This window comes from Cottoperca gobio, chromosome 14 (assembly GCF_900634415.1).
Source record: "Cottoperca gobio chromosome 14, fCotGob3.1, whole genome shotgun sequence".
Lineage (NCBI taxonomy): Eukaryota > Metazoa > Chordata > Actinopteri > Perciformes > Bovichtidae > Cottoperca > Cottoperca gobio.
This window is the reverse complement of record NC_041368.1, coordinates 8,510,867-8,529,985: the sequence shown is the minus strand read 5'-3', so window position 1 is coordinate 8,529,985 and position 19,119 is coordinate 8,510,867. Positions and strand designations below refer to the sequence as shown.

At 39.6% G+C, this 19,119-nt stretch overlaps 1 protein-coding gene across 1 annotated transcript; it reads right to left on the bottom strand.

Annotated features, from left to right (window-relative positions):
* Positions 1-1,436: 1,436 nt before the first annotated feature.
* arhgap31 (Rho GTPase activating protein 31) lies at positions 1,437-12,881 on the bottom strand. The gene is made up of 12 exons (XM_029448778.1): positions 12,243-12,881; positions 9,017-9,119; positions 8,352-8,496; positions 6,906-6,988; positions 6,671-6,778; positions 6,318-6,457; positions 6,019-6,226; positions 5,800-5,918; positions 5,583-5,639; positions 4,852-5,496; positions 4,603-4,751; positions 1,437-4,045 (listed from the first exon to the last, which is right to left on the bottom strand). Exons 1-12 carry the CDS (start codon positions 12,340-12,342, stop codon positions 2,069-2,071), a joined length of 3,834 nt encoding a protein of 1,277 aa, XP_029304638.1. The 5' UTR covers positions 12,343-12,881; the 3' UTR covers positions 1,437-2,068.
* Positions 12,882-19,119: the final 6,238 nt, after the last annotated feature.

Sequence of the window (19,119 nt, the reverse complement as noted above, 5' to 3'; positions counted from 1 at the left end):
ATCTGACTCAAACACATGGAATACAGTCAGCGTGCACAACAAAGTCAACCTCCAGTTTACTGTCAGCGCAGCAGCTCCAGGGTTTCATCACATACTCTTTTCTACAATGCTGGTTCTCATTATTGTCAAAAACCAATGAACCAATAAACATGGCCATAAAACACAAAGCAATTACAGAAAGATACACATGAATTAAAGTTCTTCTGTGGATTAATACTATCAATTAAGTTTGCGATATATTTAAATCAGAAAAACCTTTTAAATATTAGTTTAAAAAATAAATCACATCGACCTCAGCTTATCACGGAGCCAATAACTACATACAGTATATAAGTATCAAGTTTTCTTCATATCATGTGTATGTTAATAAAGGAATAAATAAACACATATTCATCTCCATGATCAAACCCACGGCTGTTTAACTGTTTAACAGTTTCATTGTCAGTTCTTCTTCTACCATCTTATTTTCTGTGAACCTTTTTCTGCACACTTCCTGTATTCAGAGCCCTTAATGTTTGAGAATTCAGTTAAGACGTGAATATTTACGGGAGGTTATAAGAGGTTGTAATCCGATAAAGAATAAACTCTGGCTGTATAGATAAATCATTCAATTCAACAAACAGTATGTCACAACATTGTGGACTCCGCCAAGGAGGAGGTTGTTTGTTTGTCAGCAGGATTAAGGAAAAACTATTGTCCCGATTTTCATGAAACTTTGTGGAAAGTTGTAAGAGAGGAAGAAACCATTACATTTTGGAGTGGATCCGATTCGGATACACAAATCATTTTTCACTTTCATTAACGTTGTAAGATAAGATATTTAGCCTTGGCTGAGGTCTGCATTCTCTGAGTGTCCTTCCAGTTTAAAATGACTTCATTCTGAAACTGAGGGGTGCCACAGTTGAATCCAGTATATTGAAATATTGTAGAGACATTAAAAATATGAAGCCCCTGAATTGACACAAGCAAGTTTTTTGTCTAAATATCCACCGACCTTGAACTGTTTGAACCTGGTGACCTTTATACTTCAAGAAGAAAGTCATTTTAGAAAGGGAGGATGAAAAACGAATCCTTACGAATTAGACATAACAAACTTAAATCAACGAGATCACGGGTACAAGCGGCTGAAATGTGTTTTCTCAGACGGGTGGCTAGCATCTCCCTTAGAGATAGGGTGAGAAGCTCAGCCATCCGTGAGAGACTCGGAGTAGAGCCGCTGCTCCTTTACGTTGAAAGGAGCCAGTTGAGGTGGTTCGGGCATCTAGTAAGGATGCCACCTGGGCGCCTCCCTAGGGAGGTGTTCCAGGCACGTCCAGCTGGGAGGAGACCCCGGGGAAGACCCAGGACTCGGTGGAGAGATTATATCTCCTCACTGGCCTGGGAACGCCTCAGGATCCCCCAGTCGGAGCTGGAGGATGTGGCCCGGAGAAGGGAAGATTGGGGTTCCTTACTGGAGCTGCTGCCCCCGCGACCCGACCCCGGATAAGCGGTAGACGATGGATGGATGGATGGATGGATGGATGGAAACTTAAATCAAGGTCCACTTACTAGCTTTTTACAGATATTTCAACTGCATCTCATGGTCTTCCTTAGATGATGGAGCTTGCACAATGAGCTATCTCCATGACAACTAGATAAACTCCATCTTCTGAGGAAGACTGTAAAATGTGGTTGAAACTTCTTGAAAAAGCCAGTAAGTGACCTTAAGTTAATAATAATAATAATAATAATAATAATAATAATAATAATAATAATAATAATAATAAACTGAATATCTTTGGGTTTTCAACTGTTGTTGAAACGGCCATTTGAAGACTTCAGCTTGGGCACTGAGAAACTCAATTTTCTTCTTGTCTTTTTTTCTATTTTCTGATATTAAATAAACCAAACAATCAATCTTGTAATCATGAAAATAATCTGCAGATGAATAATGAATAATAATAAAAAATAAAAAATCATTGGTTGCATCCTTAGATCTCAGTCAAGCTTTCACAAACATCATGGTTTCCTCCTTTCAGTTATACTGTATCTATTTACACAGTGTCATAGTCAGTGACTACAGCTCCAGTCACTCGATCTGTCTGTGGCTCCTGCTGTCAAATATCATCGACCTCCTCTGCGGCTGGTAGAAGCAGCTGGTTGACGTTTCCAATCTCTGTCCACTTTTTGGAATCGTCATTTTGTTTTGAAGGGCGACCCCCTCCGGAGTCCTGAAATTCTCCGCTATCTCTTTAGAAAAGACATTCACTGCTGACGTGTCGTTCAGGCTCTTGATGGACGAAAGGAGCTTGCTGTCGTCTCCTGACGGAGGATAGTCCATGATGGGAAAAGGAGGGCTGAGCAGGATGAGGCTTTGAGGTCTCTGCCTGTTCCTAAAAGACGGTCTCTGTAAGATGTTCCCTCTGTTAGGTCTGGGACAGTCTACAAACACTTCCAGACTGGGCGCGTGTCTCCTCGTGATGACTGGCAGCTCTGGAGTAGATGTGGTCTTTGCAGACTCTGCAACATGTGGCTGTTTTTGGTGTTTGGGTGCAGGCTCTTTATTCTCCAGCTCCTCCTTTAGATCTGACATCACCGGAGCAAGTGCGGCATTGCTTTTCTCTGCACTCATTCTAGGATGCTCCTTTTCTTGTGCCTTCGCTGCATCAAGATCCTTCTCGTGTCTGGAGGGAGGTATCTGACTGTACTGCACCTTGGGAGGGACGACGGGCACAGCTTTGGCCTGGCATGTTTTGATCATGAAGGCTGTTCTCACCGATGACACGCTCACCGGGGCCGAATTTCGGCGAAGAGGCGCCTGCCGATCACTCAGAAACATCTCCAAGTCTGAGGGCAGCCTGGTGTTTACAGATTCAGAGGAGGTCAGTAATCCTCTCTGACAAGCGGAAAACTCTGATGAATTACGGTTTTGCTGATTAGAAATGTCTCTAATGCACCGATGCCCGAGGTCTAAATTAAGGGAATATGGTCTGTGTTTAGAAAAGCCGTTTTCCTCTCTTTTCTCCACCTCATAAGACATCTGTCTGTAGAACCTCTGAGATGTGTTCTTCTGTTTTGCTGTGCTGCATTTTCCTGTGTGAGGTTGTGTTGTGTTATTGCTGTTCACACTGACCCCTGACGGCAAACACGTCCATTTAGTTTCTGGTTTGCTACTGGTAGTCTGAGGAATGTTTCCTGACGAGTGCTCAGCGCTCTTGATGAGAGACTGTTTGTTATTTGCAACTGGCGGAGAGGAAACCTGAGTTTCCCCATGAGAGCCGAAGGGCGATAGCTGGTTAAACAATTCCTCTACGTCAGGTGAGTGGAGAGGACTGGTGACCCACTGCTTGGTGGAGCTAAAATCCTCCCAGGGCTCCATCAACTCCACCTCCTCTGAGTTTCCTCCACCTCTTTCGTCGAGGTTTGACAGCTCCAAGGTGTTACGTCTCTCCTCCAAACACACCGACAGCCTCTGAATAACCTCCAATATGGGAATCACGTTCTTCTTTGCTCCATCGCAGGAGACATTTTTGTCTCCTTGAGGAATTTCAGGTTTCTCAGATCTTTTGTCGGCATCATCTCCTCCTGAGAAGCCGGCAGCCGTTGGAGTGTCCTCCATTGTCAAAGTCTTCAAAACTTTATCTGAACAGGTTTCCTTTACAGGAAGTTGGCACTGTTTGGTGTCATCTGTGTTTAAGGGTGTGATATTTAGATGCAGCTTCTTCTTTTTCTCATCCACCATGTCAGCAGGGCGGCTGTTTTTGTGAAGAGAAAATAAGATGTCCGACTCTGAGGGCTGTTTCTTCGCAGAGTCGGATCCAGTGGCGATTGCACGATCACTCAGAGAGGTATTCGAAGACTGCTCCCTAAATAACAAAGACAGAGACGGAGAGCTGCGGCTTCGCTTTGACTTAACATCCATCGTTAACCTCATGCCCTCAAAGGTGCCCTTGGAGCCGAAAACAGGGTTAAAAGTCTCGTCCAGCAGGTCGATTTCAGGTTCAGTTATCTTCAGTTCTTGGTGGAGGTCAGACCACAGCTCTCTCCCAGTAGAAGATCGCTTGTCCTGAGAAACCAACAAAAACAGAATGGATTAAAAACAACCAAAATGATTCTAGGGCTGCATCTGCAACTCATGTTCTCCATTAATCGATTCGTTGTTTGGTCTATGAAATGTCAGAAAATAGTGAAACATGTCATTTAGTGTTTCCCAAAGCCCAAGATGACAGCCTCAAATGTCTTGTTTTGTCCACAACTCAGATATATTATATAACCGTGATAGAGGAGTAAAGAAACCAGAAACTAGAACATTTAATAACCTGGAACTTTTCTTTTTTTTCTCTAAATAATTACTAAAACCGATTAATCGACTATCAAAACAGTTGCGATTAATTAAAAAGTTGACAACTAATCTAATAATCTATTAATATTTGCAGCTCTAAATGATTTCATCACAATTTCCAAACCCAACAAACATAATCATGCCTGTGTGCTATTTCAAGCCAAAATATTTTTTACGTCTTCAATCATGAAAAACGTAATTAATCGGAAGATTTAAGCCCCAATTCAAGATAGCGTCTGCAATTCTGCCCAAGTGGATGCACACCCTACTACACGATTTACCAGTTTCATAGTTGTCTGCTGGTTGTTCACTTCTTTCCCAGGAGATGGCGCTGCATCTTTGCCTTCTCTTGCATTTGCAAGGGATGCTGGCTCCAGTTCAGAAGCATTCATCCCTCCTTGACCTTGTTTCACCACTTCTCTGCTTGCATCTGAATTTAAAAAGTATGTTTTTTAATGACATCCTATTAAACATGGACTTTAATCTTTAACAAGACATTTTTAAAACGTGATAAAGGAAAATGTCCTCACCCTCTGGCGGGACTCTGGAGGTCGGCTCCTCTGTGTTTTTCTTCCCTGTTCCTTCCTGCTTCTTGGGTTCCATTTGGGGGAACGTGTTGCTCTTTCCACTGTTGCTGCTCTGTTCCGAGCTCTCTCTGCAGGGTTTCAGAGCAGCTGCTTTGTCCTTGGCATGGCCCCGGCATGGCGTGCTGTTGGAGCTGATAACGGCTGACACACGCAGAGGTACAGACACAGCAAAAGGCTCAGATATATTGACGGCCCTGCGCTGATGCCTCGGCGAGGACTCCAGCGGGAAGAAGCTTCCCGGGAAGGAGGGTCGAGAGGAGCTGTTGTGGGAGGAGCCTGAGTACAACATCCTCCTGTTTTTCGGAGAGGTGGGCTTATAGCTACTAAGGTCATCGCCTTTGTACACCTTCAGTTGCTCTGGCAGTGTTTTATGAAGGGCTGCAGAGGCACCTGGTGACCCCTTTTGGTTCATGCTACAGCTCCAGCCACCTGTTGCCCCGTCAGCTTTGGTCCCTTTAAACTCCCAGCTTTGGTCTTGTTCACTCAGGTCATAGAGCGAGTCAGATCCCAGCGTTCTGGATTTTACATCTTGAACAAAAATGCTGCCGGATCCACCAGCTGGACTGTTGTTTCCTGTTCTGTCATCATCTGCGTAGTAAAAATAACATACATGTTACACTCTCGCGTTCATTTTGCTCTGTGTTGAAATGAAAGTATCTAGGTTTTAGGCCGACCTGTTGGTAAGGAGCACAAGGACTCCATGCTCCTGGATGGACGGAGAGCTGCCTTCTCTGTTGAAAAAACAATAATATTATCACTCTTTGACCTAATATGTGAAGTCTCCCAAGGCTGTAAATTCTTTAAATAAAAACATCTTGTCATTTGAATTTAAACATGTGTGTTTGTTAACATTGTTAGGTCATTGTTTAACCCTCCCATTGGACACTTCACCTGGCCCTTGTGATCTTATGAACACGCTGCCGTTCCGGCTCAGTTTTCCCTTCGAGTCCACAGACCGCCCCAAGTTGAAGATGGACTTCCATTTCTTTGATTTCCCAGAAAACTTTCTCCTAACAGACAAAGAGATCGTTAAGTAATACATACATAGTAAATACAGTAATCGTACATGCATCAAACACTCTCAATGGACTGAATCCAAATCTGTCATACTTGCTGTCTGATATGTCTATGACGGTGTGGTAGAGCGTGGCAGTGCTGGTATCAGGCAGACTGTTCTCTCGCCGACGTTCTTGATGCACAGGGTGGTTTGGACCTAAGGAGCGGGCCTGGGCTTCTTCCAGGCTCATCAGTTTCATGGGCCCACACTGTCCGCTGATCGGGAGTGTGGCATACTTCTCTTCACACATCAAACTCGGTCCTGGAGAAGTATAATAACAGTTTTTTTCAGTGGTGAATCCGCAACAAATATCCAACAAAAGAGTCTGTTTGTATTTTTTTGAATGTCATACCTTCTTTGGGTTTGATTTGCACAGAATCACTGAAGATCTCCTCTCTGTGGTTCAGAATAAACTCAACCACTGACTGTTGTATCCGCACCTCCTGGAAAGCCATTTCTCCATTACTACATGTCGCCTCAACGTCTTTAGATCTGACAAAATAGGAGATGCAATTGGTCAAAAAATAAAATGTTTCTTTGCATTTCAGAGTTATCTTTTTTTTTATGTATAAAATCTTTCAAAAACAGCTTCAGAAAGTGCTTTTAGTATGAATAAATATAAACATAACAAAACAACATAATGTTTTTTTTGTTTTTTTTTTAATGGATGAAGTGTTTTAGGCACATCTGTGAAGCTGAACCCACCTTAATAGATTTGGAGCCCAGACCAGGGCCAGGTTACGTGTATGCATGTTCGTCTGGGTGCTTAAGGTGGCAAGGTGGGCCAAGTGCTTAGTAAGGTACTCCAGAGTCCTGAGGAGAGTCGACAAACACTTGTTACATATATACATATTACAACATTATATGTAAAACCTGGCAAACAGGACAGCCAGTTGTAAAACTGTCTGTATTACTTAGAGCGTAAAGGGCTGAGGTTCACCTGAAGTGGGGGGTCGGAAGTTCTTTGATGACCCCCTGAATGTGTAAAAGTCTCTCATGATCCCCCTGGACCAAGACTGTTGACTGCATGTAAAACAGACAGATGTACATGTAAAAAAAGAAATTCACATGAACTGTAGGGTGAAGCTATGATCTCACTGCATGGCCCTGCAGGCTTCCATCAAGTCTCCCAACAAACAAATGTAAACAGACATGCCGGAGTGCATGCAGTCAAACTAATGTGATTGAGGCCCATAAACAGGCGAGCATGTTAGCTGCAAGCGTCAGTCACGTGTGAGGTTGTCTCCATAAGTAATTGTTAAAACGTGCTCTTGCTCAAAAGCACAAAGATTCATTTCAAAATGACGATTTACATTCTATCAGTCAACCGAACGCTTTTAATCAATTATACACACAACATCACACACTCGTAGAATAAATGTACTAAAAGTGTACAGATCCTGCTCAATGCTCGTGTTGTTAAGATTTCATTCCTTTCCAAGGGAAACTGGGCTCTGGTATGTTTTCTTTTTACACCATGTGAGGAACCAACTTTTCCTAAAACTCTGGAGTACTGGAGTTTTCAGGCCCGTGCAGCACTAGAGGTATGAATGCCAAGGTATGCTAATAGCCTGTCAAGGTACACAGAAAGCTACACAGAAAGCATAAACCAGGTTTTACAGTTTGGTATTCCTCTAAAGTGTCTTTCACATCTGCAGTTCATCCAGAAAATGCTTGGCTCTGGTACTAAATGTAGAGATTGTATCACCTCAATTTTGGCCACACAGGTTGCTAGTTACATTTGGAACTGATCTTATTATACTTTTAATATTTAGGCTCTTGCATTATTATAAACCTTAAACCTCCCTGTGATCCAAAGGGGCCAAAAACAAAATGTTTTCATCTTTAAACCCAGCTCTTTAGCACACCAGAACAAATTGTTATTTGGCCTGACAACAGGGTAGCCCACAATAAACAAAAAGATAAAACAGATCAGAATTAAGTCTCTTACAATCAGTTTCATACAGTATATGCAGGGACATCTTTTTATGATTATGGGCATCAAATGTACTACTTTTAAAAATGTTAACGATGGAATAATAAAGATGATGAATGATAATAAATCATACTTTAGTTAATTAACTTAATGCGATAAGTTCTTTGCTTAAAGTTCAGATGACATCTGCTATTAGTACTGTATTCTCCAGGGAAGAGATGAAAACAAGGGAGAGATGAGGTCACACTCGTGGAAAATGATATTAATTAGATCTTTATAGTGCTGACACAAATATACTGAGGGACCATGTGGAATAAATGCTCCTTATTGACGTCTGGTGTTGGGGTTGCCGTTCTGTCTGTTACTAATTATTGAATCTGCCAGCAAAACCCTTCTACGACACATAGGATTTGTTTTCCCCCCCTGTAAATGTGATTTGAATGTACTCACAGTGAATTTGCTGTACAGCTCGTATGTGAGCAGAGGATTGGGTAGCTCCCTGAAGAACAGCTTACATAAGGAACCCACACAGTGGATGTCCTGGAGGTACACTTCCTCTGTAAGGTCAGGGCACGCCTCGGAGCTGAATTCCTGCCTGTACGCACACACACACACACACACACACACACACACACACACACACACACACACACACACACACACACACACACACACACACACACACACACACACACACACACACACACACACACAGTTAGCTGAATGGTTTGATTGTTACCACCCTTGCTAACTACTGTAGCCGTATGTGGCTTGTTAGATTGAAGTCTATCCAGTCGACTAAAATAAACAACAATGCTAAACAAGCTCAACACTAACCATATTCTGTCAATACAAAACACTTTGACTATTTATTCTGTCTGCAGTGATAGAAACAGAAAGTAGCTGGCCTAACGCTAATTTTATGGGAATGATTTGAGATTTGATTTGATTTATCGTAAAAAAAAAAAAATCAATTGGAGCAAACAAGTAGTAATTATAGAGACTATAAGGTTTTAAATACTCCTGATTTGTAATAACATCATATCTCTTGATATTTTATATGACGTGAGGTTTTTGATGCCTTAAAAGCATCACTGTACATGTTGCATGAGCACCTGAGATGTTGGATATTTGAGGTGACCCCCGACAGTCTGTAGATCCCATCCACAATCCCATGCTCCTCAATAAACTCTGCACATTTCTTCAGAACCTGAGGAACTAAAGAAAGAAATTGTGTTAGTCATTTACTTTATTCTGGACTTGATGGTGGACATGAAATCCTAAAAGCAGGAGAAGGAACTGTAAATGTAATGTGTCAGCGGTTACAGTGACTTCATGGTATAGGGTTTGTTCTACTATGTCTGTTTTCTATTCCTTAGGGCCGCTGATTGTAGGTGGACTTTGACAGGAAGTTAAAAATGGTTTGTTTGTTTCAGAGGAAGGTTGACACACCCATTCCTTGGAGCTGGTATTACTTACGACATTTCCTCTAATAGAAAACGGCTTTTGAAATGTTGCCACTGATCTACACAGCTTTCTGAACTACAGTACATCACCTTCTGTACACAAGTGTGTTTACCTGTGCTTTAAAACTAAACTGAACAGATTTAACTGTTGCTTTACAGCTGCATCACATGCTCTGCTTCAGTCTGACCACAACTTCCCTTTAACTGAAAGTAGCAGTTGATTGCAAAGAAATTTCATTTTGAAACTGAATTTTGATTATATTTGGCTTTCACAGACAATTACGATCAGCTGTCTTTCAACTATAGTTCTGTGTAGAGTGTGCATGATGGCACAGATTGGTACGGATGAGAGGAAATCGAATGTTGATTCATCCTGGCTCAGTATTAATGGTAATTAAGTGCAAATCTGTTCATATAAAAAATAATAACTTGTGTTCAATTGCTTTTCGTAGCATCACACAAGGACAAACAAATAGATTTTTAACTTCTGAACAGTGCGCAATATTAGGCAGTAATGAGTAATTAATGATGTGTCGGTGCAGGTTTAAAGAAGATACTTGATATTCACATGTGAAAATCAAAAGTAAATATGACATAACTGCTTTTAAAAACAGATGTTTCCACATCTTTTGAGAGTTTTAGTTCCCTTACATTTCTAGACATTTCGGCTGCATGAATGAACATTATTTTATTCCATGATGTTCCAATAATTAGTTTTTCTAATGGTAGTGACTTTTATATTTTCTCAGTTCCACGTCTTTTGGTGTAAAGTATAATCTGATCATCTTGCAAACAAACTTCATCCTCCACAAAATGAAAGAATAATTTTGACAAAAGTTCATCAGTAATCGCTGCAGAAACCAAGAATCTGCCATTTACACACTCATCAATTTGACTTAATTGGAGTTTCAGTGACATGCCTGTGGTCAAATATAACTGTGGAGCTTCATTTAGCGCCTCTCAGTCTCGGCACTGAGGGAAGATCTCTGCTTCTTACAACAAACGCACAGTTAGGACTCAGTTTTAAAGATACTTTATATTGACACATGAAATAAAAACATTGTATTGTTGAGCGAGGACATTTTCAAGTTACTATTTGACTCTTTGAGTCTCAACACAAAGTTAACGGATGCAACTTGTTTCTACAATAATGTTAAATGTTAAACGTTGAAACTGCAGCTGCTCAGTTGTTTACAAAAACCCTCAACAGCCCTGCTGTCTTTCTTTTGGTCCGGGTTTATAAACGTGTTTTCTAGCACATTGTTGTATGTCGACTGAAGAACTTTAAACGGTTCGGATTAACAAACCTTGTCGTAAAGTTTGCGTGAAAGATTCCGCTTGTGTATGTCGTCCTCCCGATGACTCATGTTTGGGTCTCTGCTGATGTATAGCTGCTTTTCTGAAATGTTGTTTTACAATGTTTACATGAAATAAATCATATAAAAGGACTTCACGTAATCTTACTTTAGTCTGTGTGCGACTGTTGGTGTGAGTTTCATACCCTTTTTACGTCCAACACAACTCTATTGCTTGTTATTATTATTTTTAATATTATGTTTAATCTTACAAACGTGAAGGTTCAAGAGTATGTTCTCTCTTTAAACGACTTCTCTCACGAATACCAAGAGATAGTAAGTACATAAGTGTGTAACTTTGCGTTATTGTTACTAGGGTAAAAAAAAAAGTCAACATAACATCTTTCTGGATTTTCTGTGCAGTTGTGACGTGTACATGGGATCTATTTCAAGAATGAACTTTACACTAAAGTAGAGCCACCTGCTCACATATACTACACATAATACAATGATTGTTGTGTGTGTGTGTGTGTGTGTGTGTGTGTGTGTGTGTGTGTGTGTGTGTGTGTGTGTGTGTGTGTGTGTGTGTGTGTGTGTGTGTGTGAATGGGTAAATGCTGACATGCAATGTAAAAAGCGCTTTGAGTGGCGTTATATTAATGCAGGTCCATTTACCCTCTACATTGTGTCTCTGTTAGTTTGTCAGGAGCGTCCAGTAATAAAGCAGGAACAAAGTCATCCACTAACAATCTAAAAACACAATATGTCTGCTGGACATCCACGACAGATGGGTACGACCCAAACCTCCTCCCTCACTTCCTGCACTGAATGCTCCGCCTTACAGAGAGTCCACTGTAACAGGTCTTCCTTAAAGTTATCCTCAACACTGCTACTCATATGCCTCTGCACGTGGGATACTTTTTTTTTTTTTTTACATATTATGGTGCTCCCAACAAACAAAATGACAGATTATGGTTGTAATAACAGAACATCGAATCAGAAGCAAGAAAAGAGATAGAAGAATATAACCCTCTCAAACTAACCTGATCACATATTTGAATATTTGATCGCACATTTATTTTCTCTTCTGATTTTGTCTTGACTCATTATTTTCTCTCATCCATCGGCAGCAGCACCGCCCAGTGTTTTGTCAAACACACAACTAGTCATAGGAACTATAGTCACCATAGGAAATTGACAAAAGAATTTAAGAGCCACACCCAAAGTCACAAATGACCATTTAATACAGCCAATGTGTGAATGATTGGTCTTCTAAAGGTAAATGTAAAACACATGTATACCTGCTATTCCTATATGTAATCCTTGAACAAAGCCAGTATTTGTTATATAAAGACACTTTTTTTGTCTTTTCAGTCTTAATTTCCACACTAAATGTGTATGTAAAAGGTTATAATAGCTATAATAATCTAGGAAATGACTAATAAATCTCCATTTTCAGTATAAATGTTACCTTCTACGTACGAGTCAAGTAATAAACAACATAAATAATGTGTAGTCTGATGATAGCTGCTTGTAAAGGAGATGCCAGATTTCAAAGAAAAGCAAAAGTAAAAAGTTTACCATCTTGTCCTGAATTCTGGAGATGTTCTATCAGGTCACAGCCGAACACATTTTCACTTCCTTTCTTTTTGGACTTCTGCTTAGTCCCTTTATTCTTCATGTGGCTCCAGTTAGTAGTCCCGATGATTAAAACAAACAGATCGTTGGAAGCACAGCGATCGATCCATATGACCCCGAGAGAGGTTGAGTTTGTAGGTCAAAAAAAGCAGCCACATAGAAATCTCAGCAATCAGCTCCCAAAACGCTGCATCCGCTCACATTCTGACTAACCACACTGTTGGAGGCTGAGAGCAGAAGTGACGTCACATTTTGAACTTTAAGTCCTTTAGGTTGTCATAACTTGAGGTGATGATCAGACAAAAGTCATTGTGTGAGAGTTGCTTGGCTGGGACGTGGCAGTCCGCTGCTTTATCTGTGAAGGATTTGCAGAAACAGCATTAGAATCTGTTGGTTTCCTGTTGTTTTTTCACCCCCAGCCAGTCTCTCTCTCTCTCTGCTCCTTTTTATCTCCTCCTCTTTTCCTTCATTCCACACAGTCTCCCCTTTTCACCGGCTTCTCTGTAGCTGAGGAAACTTATCCACACAGGCAAATCCTCTCAGGAACATTACTTTTTATTTTTTAATCTGATTTCCACTTTGATATTTTTCAAATATTCTATGTTTAGAGATGGACTCGTGGCAGTGGTGTGGCAGGGAGTTTTGAAATGTTGAGACTATGTAAAGGGGAGGGAAGTGAAGTGAGGGGAGGAGAACAGCTGACTTCTGTTTCTCTCCTGGTGTAGGAATTACTGAACTCTTTTATCCATTTTTTTTCATGTGCCCAAACTTGGAGCTGACGGGAAAGCTGCTCTCTGCCTTCCTGAATGCTCCCAATGTATACAATTTCCTGTGCAAAGAGCCCGGGCTCGAAAACAAAAACAGACGGGTTCTGAAGGAAGAGGGAAGTGGGAGGCGACTGAAGTCAGGGCCTGAAGGGCACAGATGGGAAATGGGGGGGTTGGGGTGAGGAGATGGACGACACACATGGTTCTCGTTACTAACTGCTATGCGTTTCATGTTTTCCTTTTTCAAACTGGAATGCAACTTAATCACAAAGACGTAATCAATGAATGCATCAGATGTACACATTGGTGTTAGTCTTGTAAAGCAAGGGATGTTTTCATCTAGTACTTTAAGTCTCTTTCTTACTTCCTGTCCTGATTGAAAGAAATCCAGTTACATCCCCACACTCCCATGAGAAATATCATGAAGAACTCCCTGGGTAGTGATGATATAGTCTTCATTTTTCAAGCCTTTCACATGTGAAATTACACATCCTAAAACACAAATTCCATAAATTGAGGTCTGAAATGATACAGCTGTAAAATACTGAACTTTCCCTGGGATAATGTTTTAAAACCTAATCACTAATTGCAGTATATCTATGTTCTATGTTAACCCCTGTTGGACCACTGTCAAACCACCACTGACCGCAGTGATTTACGGTATTGGAGACATTTTTGGAATATGTATGCTAACATCAAACAGCATGTCAAACTAGCTTCACATGTCTGCTGGAAACTTGAATTGGTTTAGTTGTAAACCACAACTTTTGACATAAAGACACCACACTGTCACAGTTTATGTTCCTTTAAGGCTTGCTCGCCTAGTAGTGTGTTACTCACCTCACTCACCTGCTAGCCACGCCTCCAATTAAGACTATTATTTAAACCTCCTCTGGCCTCCACTTCACTGCCAGATTGTACTATGCATCATGCAAGTCTTTCCAGCGCTCTTCCCGAAACAGATCTCTTGTTGCCGACCCTGCCTTCCCCTGACCTGCCTGCTTTGCCTGTTTCCTGACAAAGCCTGTTTTGGACCTGTCTGCCTCGCCTGTTTCCCGACCCTCTGCCCTGCCCCGACTTACCTCTTGCCTGCTACCTATTGGTTTAGGGATTATTATGGATCTGTTTACTCGGCTATAACCTGCTCCTGACTACAAATAAAAGTCATTACCAATTATCCTTGGTTTCCTGTGTGCTGCACTTGGGTCCATCATTGACTTGTTGTGACACCACACACAGGTTCTGACTTACAAATGTGCCATAATACTAAACTAGGTTGGTTACTCAGCTACTGTCATACATTCATTCATGTACTGTAGTTACAAAAACACTGTCTCGTCTTAAAAGCCTCATAACTGCGATTATGGCTTCGAAGTCACATTTCAGCCTTAAAAGCATATGAAAGCTTATTCGACCTGTAATAACTGATTTTTTGGGGGGAAAAAACTGTCAATTATCAATTTACACATTTAGCCAACCTGAAGCAACATTATCATTCATTTGCAGTCGTATTTGTGGCCACCAATCTTACGTCTCCCTTAGAGCTGCAACAATTAATAGAATAATTGATGGTTGATCAACAAAAAAATAATCGGCAACTATTTTGATAATTGATGAATACTTTTAGTCATTTTTAATTCACACTGTTTCAAGCCTTTCATATGTAGAGATTTACTAAATGTCTCTATTTTGTACCATATTAAAGTGAATATCTTTGGGCTTTAGACTGACAAAACAACACATTTAAAAACATCACCTTTGAGTAACTGGGCTGCACATTTTTCACTATTTTCTGACATTTTATGGACCCAAATAATTAATCGATTAATCGAACATAATTGTTAGCTGCAGCCCTACTCTCCTTTTAGCTCTGTTTTTGGTCTCCACCTGTTCCTGAGGCAAATATCTGGCTCTTTAGCTGCTAAATGCTGCCCTATGTTCACCAGTTAGTTGCTAACATTGTCTGCCTGACGATTAATGCCGGGCAGGTAGGTCCAGAGGGTTTATCAGAGATTTTTTTGCTAAAAACTGCTGCCTGCTGTGTCCAAAACGACGCTGTCGAGAGCGGAGTAAGTGACCAAAACAGAGAAGTTTCGGGACCAGAAAACCAAAACAGTGAGTTAACAAACCAAAAACCCTCAGAGCTGGGGAAAACTGCAGAATGGGGTGATTACTCTATGTGGATTATTCTTGAACCCCCTTCACATACAATATTATCAGGTATGATTTCAATCAATTACAAAATGTGCTTATTTTCGATCCAATATTTAAAACTTTTAAGAACATAGATACAATCTGGATTTCATGTTTCCTCTGAAGCACAGAGGAAACCTTTTCATATAGTATTGCTCTCCTTACTGTTGCAAGTAAAGATATGATACTTGTACAAGTGCCAAAGCAGGAGCAATACAGTACACATTGTAGACACAACTGGCATTTTAACATGTCCGAATGGACTGGTTTGTGGAGTAGATCATAGTGTTCTGACCTGCACAGTTGATATAATAGTGCTAAAAGTGTTCTGTGAATGTCACATGTGATCTAGATGACCAGGCTTGGCCTCGACAAGACAAAGCTTTCTTTCTGCACCATAGGAAGAGGAGATGACATCATTCTGTCCATACAAAGCCTCAGACATCCCGCTCTTTCTTTGCACTGGTAAAAAAAAAGAGTCTATGCTGAGAAGACATTTCATTGTATCTGAATAATAAAGGGTTATTCTTGTCCTTCATATTCTCAGAGGATTGCAATGTCTTGGTAGATCTGCAGCATTATTTAGCTTTTGCTAAATGCCAGAATGGAAATAATGCAAGGAGGGAAATTGAAACGATATTTCTAATATAAAATGTTGTTAAAGGTGAATATTTTGAAGTAGGGCTGTCTAAGCTATATATGTGAACATGATGAATAATACTACTCCAAGATATAAATCAGACAGAATTCATTCTAATGTAAAGAAAATAAATCCAGTATTAAGTGATGGATCATGGACATCTATACTGCACTAGCACATCAGTACTTATGTCAGGTGCAAATGGTTTTCCTCTTGCAACTCACTTTGATAAAATACCTCAACAAATAACTTGTATGAAACTGTCTAATCTGTTAAAGAAACTATGTTCAAATCTCAATCTGCCAGCCTAATTATTGAGGGAAATTACACATAATGTTGGTACTGTGTGACTCTACTAAACTAAATCATTATGCAAGAAATCCTGGAGGAAATTCAACTGTAAAAAGGATTTTACTTACACTCAGCGGGATAGTTTGGGTATGGTGCCGGCAGATTCATGTTTGGGATGTCATAATCTAATACATGGAGGGAATAAACTGTGTTTAAAGGAATGTGAGCAGCTGATTTGATTGATGTCACCCAACAATGTAGTGTTCAACCTAATCCAACAATTAAACCATTGACTGGCACAAACTGGCAGCATATACACATACATGTGCATTCACATTTAAATCCTGGAGAATAGATATATCAGTAACTCACCATTTATTCAAAGTAGTCTTCTGCTTTTGTCTTGAGGTAAAAACAAAACAATTTAAAATGGACTTACTTTACCTTCCATTTGTTTTTCCTTTATATTTTCCACATTTATGCTGTCTGGGACACCTTCCATTTCAACCAAACAAGACTTAACCAGGTTGTTATTGTGTACCTATGATGAATTAAGACAACTGGAGCGCAAATTGCCAGGCAATAAAAGCAATCTTTCCGTAGTTAACAAGGGCAAGAGACCTCACTCAAGATGTTTTTCCAACAGTGGATATGTTGCTCTCAACGACCCCCACTGGTCAGATCTATGTACTGCAGGCTGTTGCTATTTTGCCGGTTGCATGCAATATACTACCTCTATACATAAACTATTAGTAATACAGTGGATTATTTATACTATACTAATTAAGCAGTCAGAACATTTTTATTGGGAGTTTGTTTTATGCAGAAACCATCCAAAGATAGGAATATATACACATGGTTATGTACAACAATTGTAGATTCTTGCCCAGGAACACATAAAACCACAGGACAATTCATAAGAAAAATACTATTTATTAAACATGTGTTCTAAAGAGAAAATAATCATATTAGAAGTGAAATGCATAATCTCCTTTTCTCTCCCACAAACAAAGCATGACAAATAACCCCAACTCAACGTACAAACATTCAAAATGAATCAACCAAATGACACTCAAAGAGTTAATATGGCATCGTAAAATGATTAATATAAAGTACAAATTCAAATAAAGAATGTCGGTGAAATGTTTGGTGCTACAATATTACCACAAGTTTCTTGGTTTAACATTTTTACTAGTAAAATGTTTCAACCCACAGTAGAAAAACATTCATTCATGTTTGAGATGCGACTATAAACTGAAGGGACAATCAGGCCACCAACAAGCCACCCTGTACTCTGGCTTTCATTTCACGAGCTTCATAATGGCTGCAGCATACTGTAGATTTATGAAGAGTTGGTCAGTTCATCAACAGTGGAATATGTAGAGCAACCTGTGGTTATCATGTCTAACATTTATGAATAAGAATATATAAAGAGGAGTGGCTCAAATGAACTGTAACCATATTTGTCAGTATAGTTAGTTATATTGCTAAGTCTTGAAAGACTATTTGCTGGTCAGATAACAAAAGACAAAACATGTTGTAGTTGTAACATACCAGCACTACCTTCAAAATATGAATTGAGTAAAAACTATTTGAATTGAGGCTACTTTTAAGCAGCATGAAATGATCAAAGGCTCTCTGAAATGTCTTTACATACGATAACAGTAAGAAAACGTTATATTGATCGGTCTCAAAAGACTACAATAATTATTTAAAAACTTTAAGGTAATAAATAAGAATCCACCACCCATTAATTCCAACTTGAAAATCAAGCATGTAAGGCTTTACTGTATATATATATATGTTTAAAAACAAAACATGCAGTATAGGAAATCATATCTCTTTTCAAGACAAACACATTGTTCATCCAAAGATGGTCAAGGTTACTAAGTTCTGGAAATAAAGGCAGATGGCACAAGGCAGCCCAAGCCTTTGTTAGTGTGAATCTAAAAATACTAATAATGGTCGTGTTTAATCAGTAACAGTTCAAGTGTGGGACATCATCTGACCTTCAGCTGATCTGATTTACGTATGATCCATGTATAATTTCTCTGTATTAGTTACTTTATATGAACTAACCTACGCCTGGCCCCTGTACCGCTTCTTTGTCGTAACCGGCTGGAATTCGTTCTGCTATCATCTTGTTTTGTTTCATTATCACTTCAGGGCAGCTGCTCCCAGCCTGTTCTCACAAGGAGTCACAAGGCTGAACTGTTTTCCTCTACAGTATAATGTGTGGCTCCTTTTCCTCTGGGTCAGGTCTCGGCACATGGGGCTGAGAGGAAACCCCGGGGGGAAGAAACAGGCAAAGAGATGGGGGGTAGGACGAGGGCAGAGGTGCCACCACACGAGGAAAGCGAAGAAGGAAGGGGAAAGGGGGCAGAGGGGACCAAGAGAGGGCACAAGAGAGAGAGAGAGAGAGAGAGAGAGAGAGAGAGAGAGAGAGAGAGAGAGAGAGAGAGAGAGAGAGAGAGGAGAGAGAGAGAGAGAGCACAAGAGAGAGAGAGCGAGAGAGAGAGAGCACAAGGAGAGAGAGAGAGAGAGCACAAGAGAGAGAGAGAGAGTAAGAAAGAAGAATAGTACCAATAATACACAATATATAAATAATATATATATATATATATATATATATATATATATATCTATATATATAAAACAATATATATATATCACATATATTATATATATATAATATATATATAAATATATATATATAAAATATATTATATATATATATATATAATTATATTGTTATATATAAAATATATATTATATATATCTATATAATAAATATATTATATTACATATCTATTATATATATCTATATATCTTAGATATATTATTATATATATAATATAATAATATATATATATATATATATAATATATATATATATATATATAATGGAAGATGTTTTTATATAGATAAA

Bases quoted from the DNA above. Each gene is read 5' to 3' on its own strand.
- arhgap31 (XM_029448778.1), bottom strand. From the start codon at position 12,342: ATGAAGAATAAAGGGACTAAGCAGAAGTCCAAAAAGAAAGGAAGTGAA. The intron at 8,497-9,016 runs GTGCTCATGCAA...GTGTGCGTACAG, and splicing joins TCAAATATCCAACATCTCAG to GCAGGAATTCAGCTCCGAGG. The intron at 6,779-6,905 runs GTGAACCTCAGC...GACTCTCCTCAG, and splicing joins CTTCCGACCCCCCACTTCAG to GACTCTGGAGTACCTTACTA.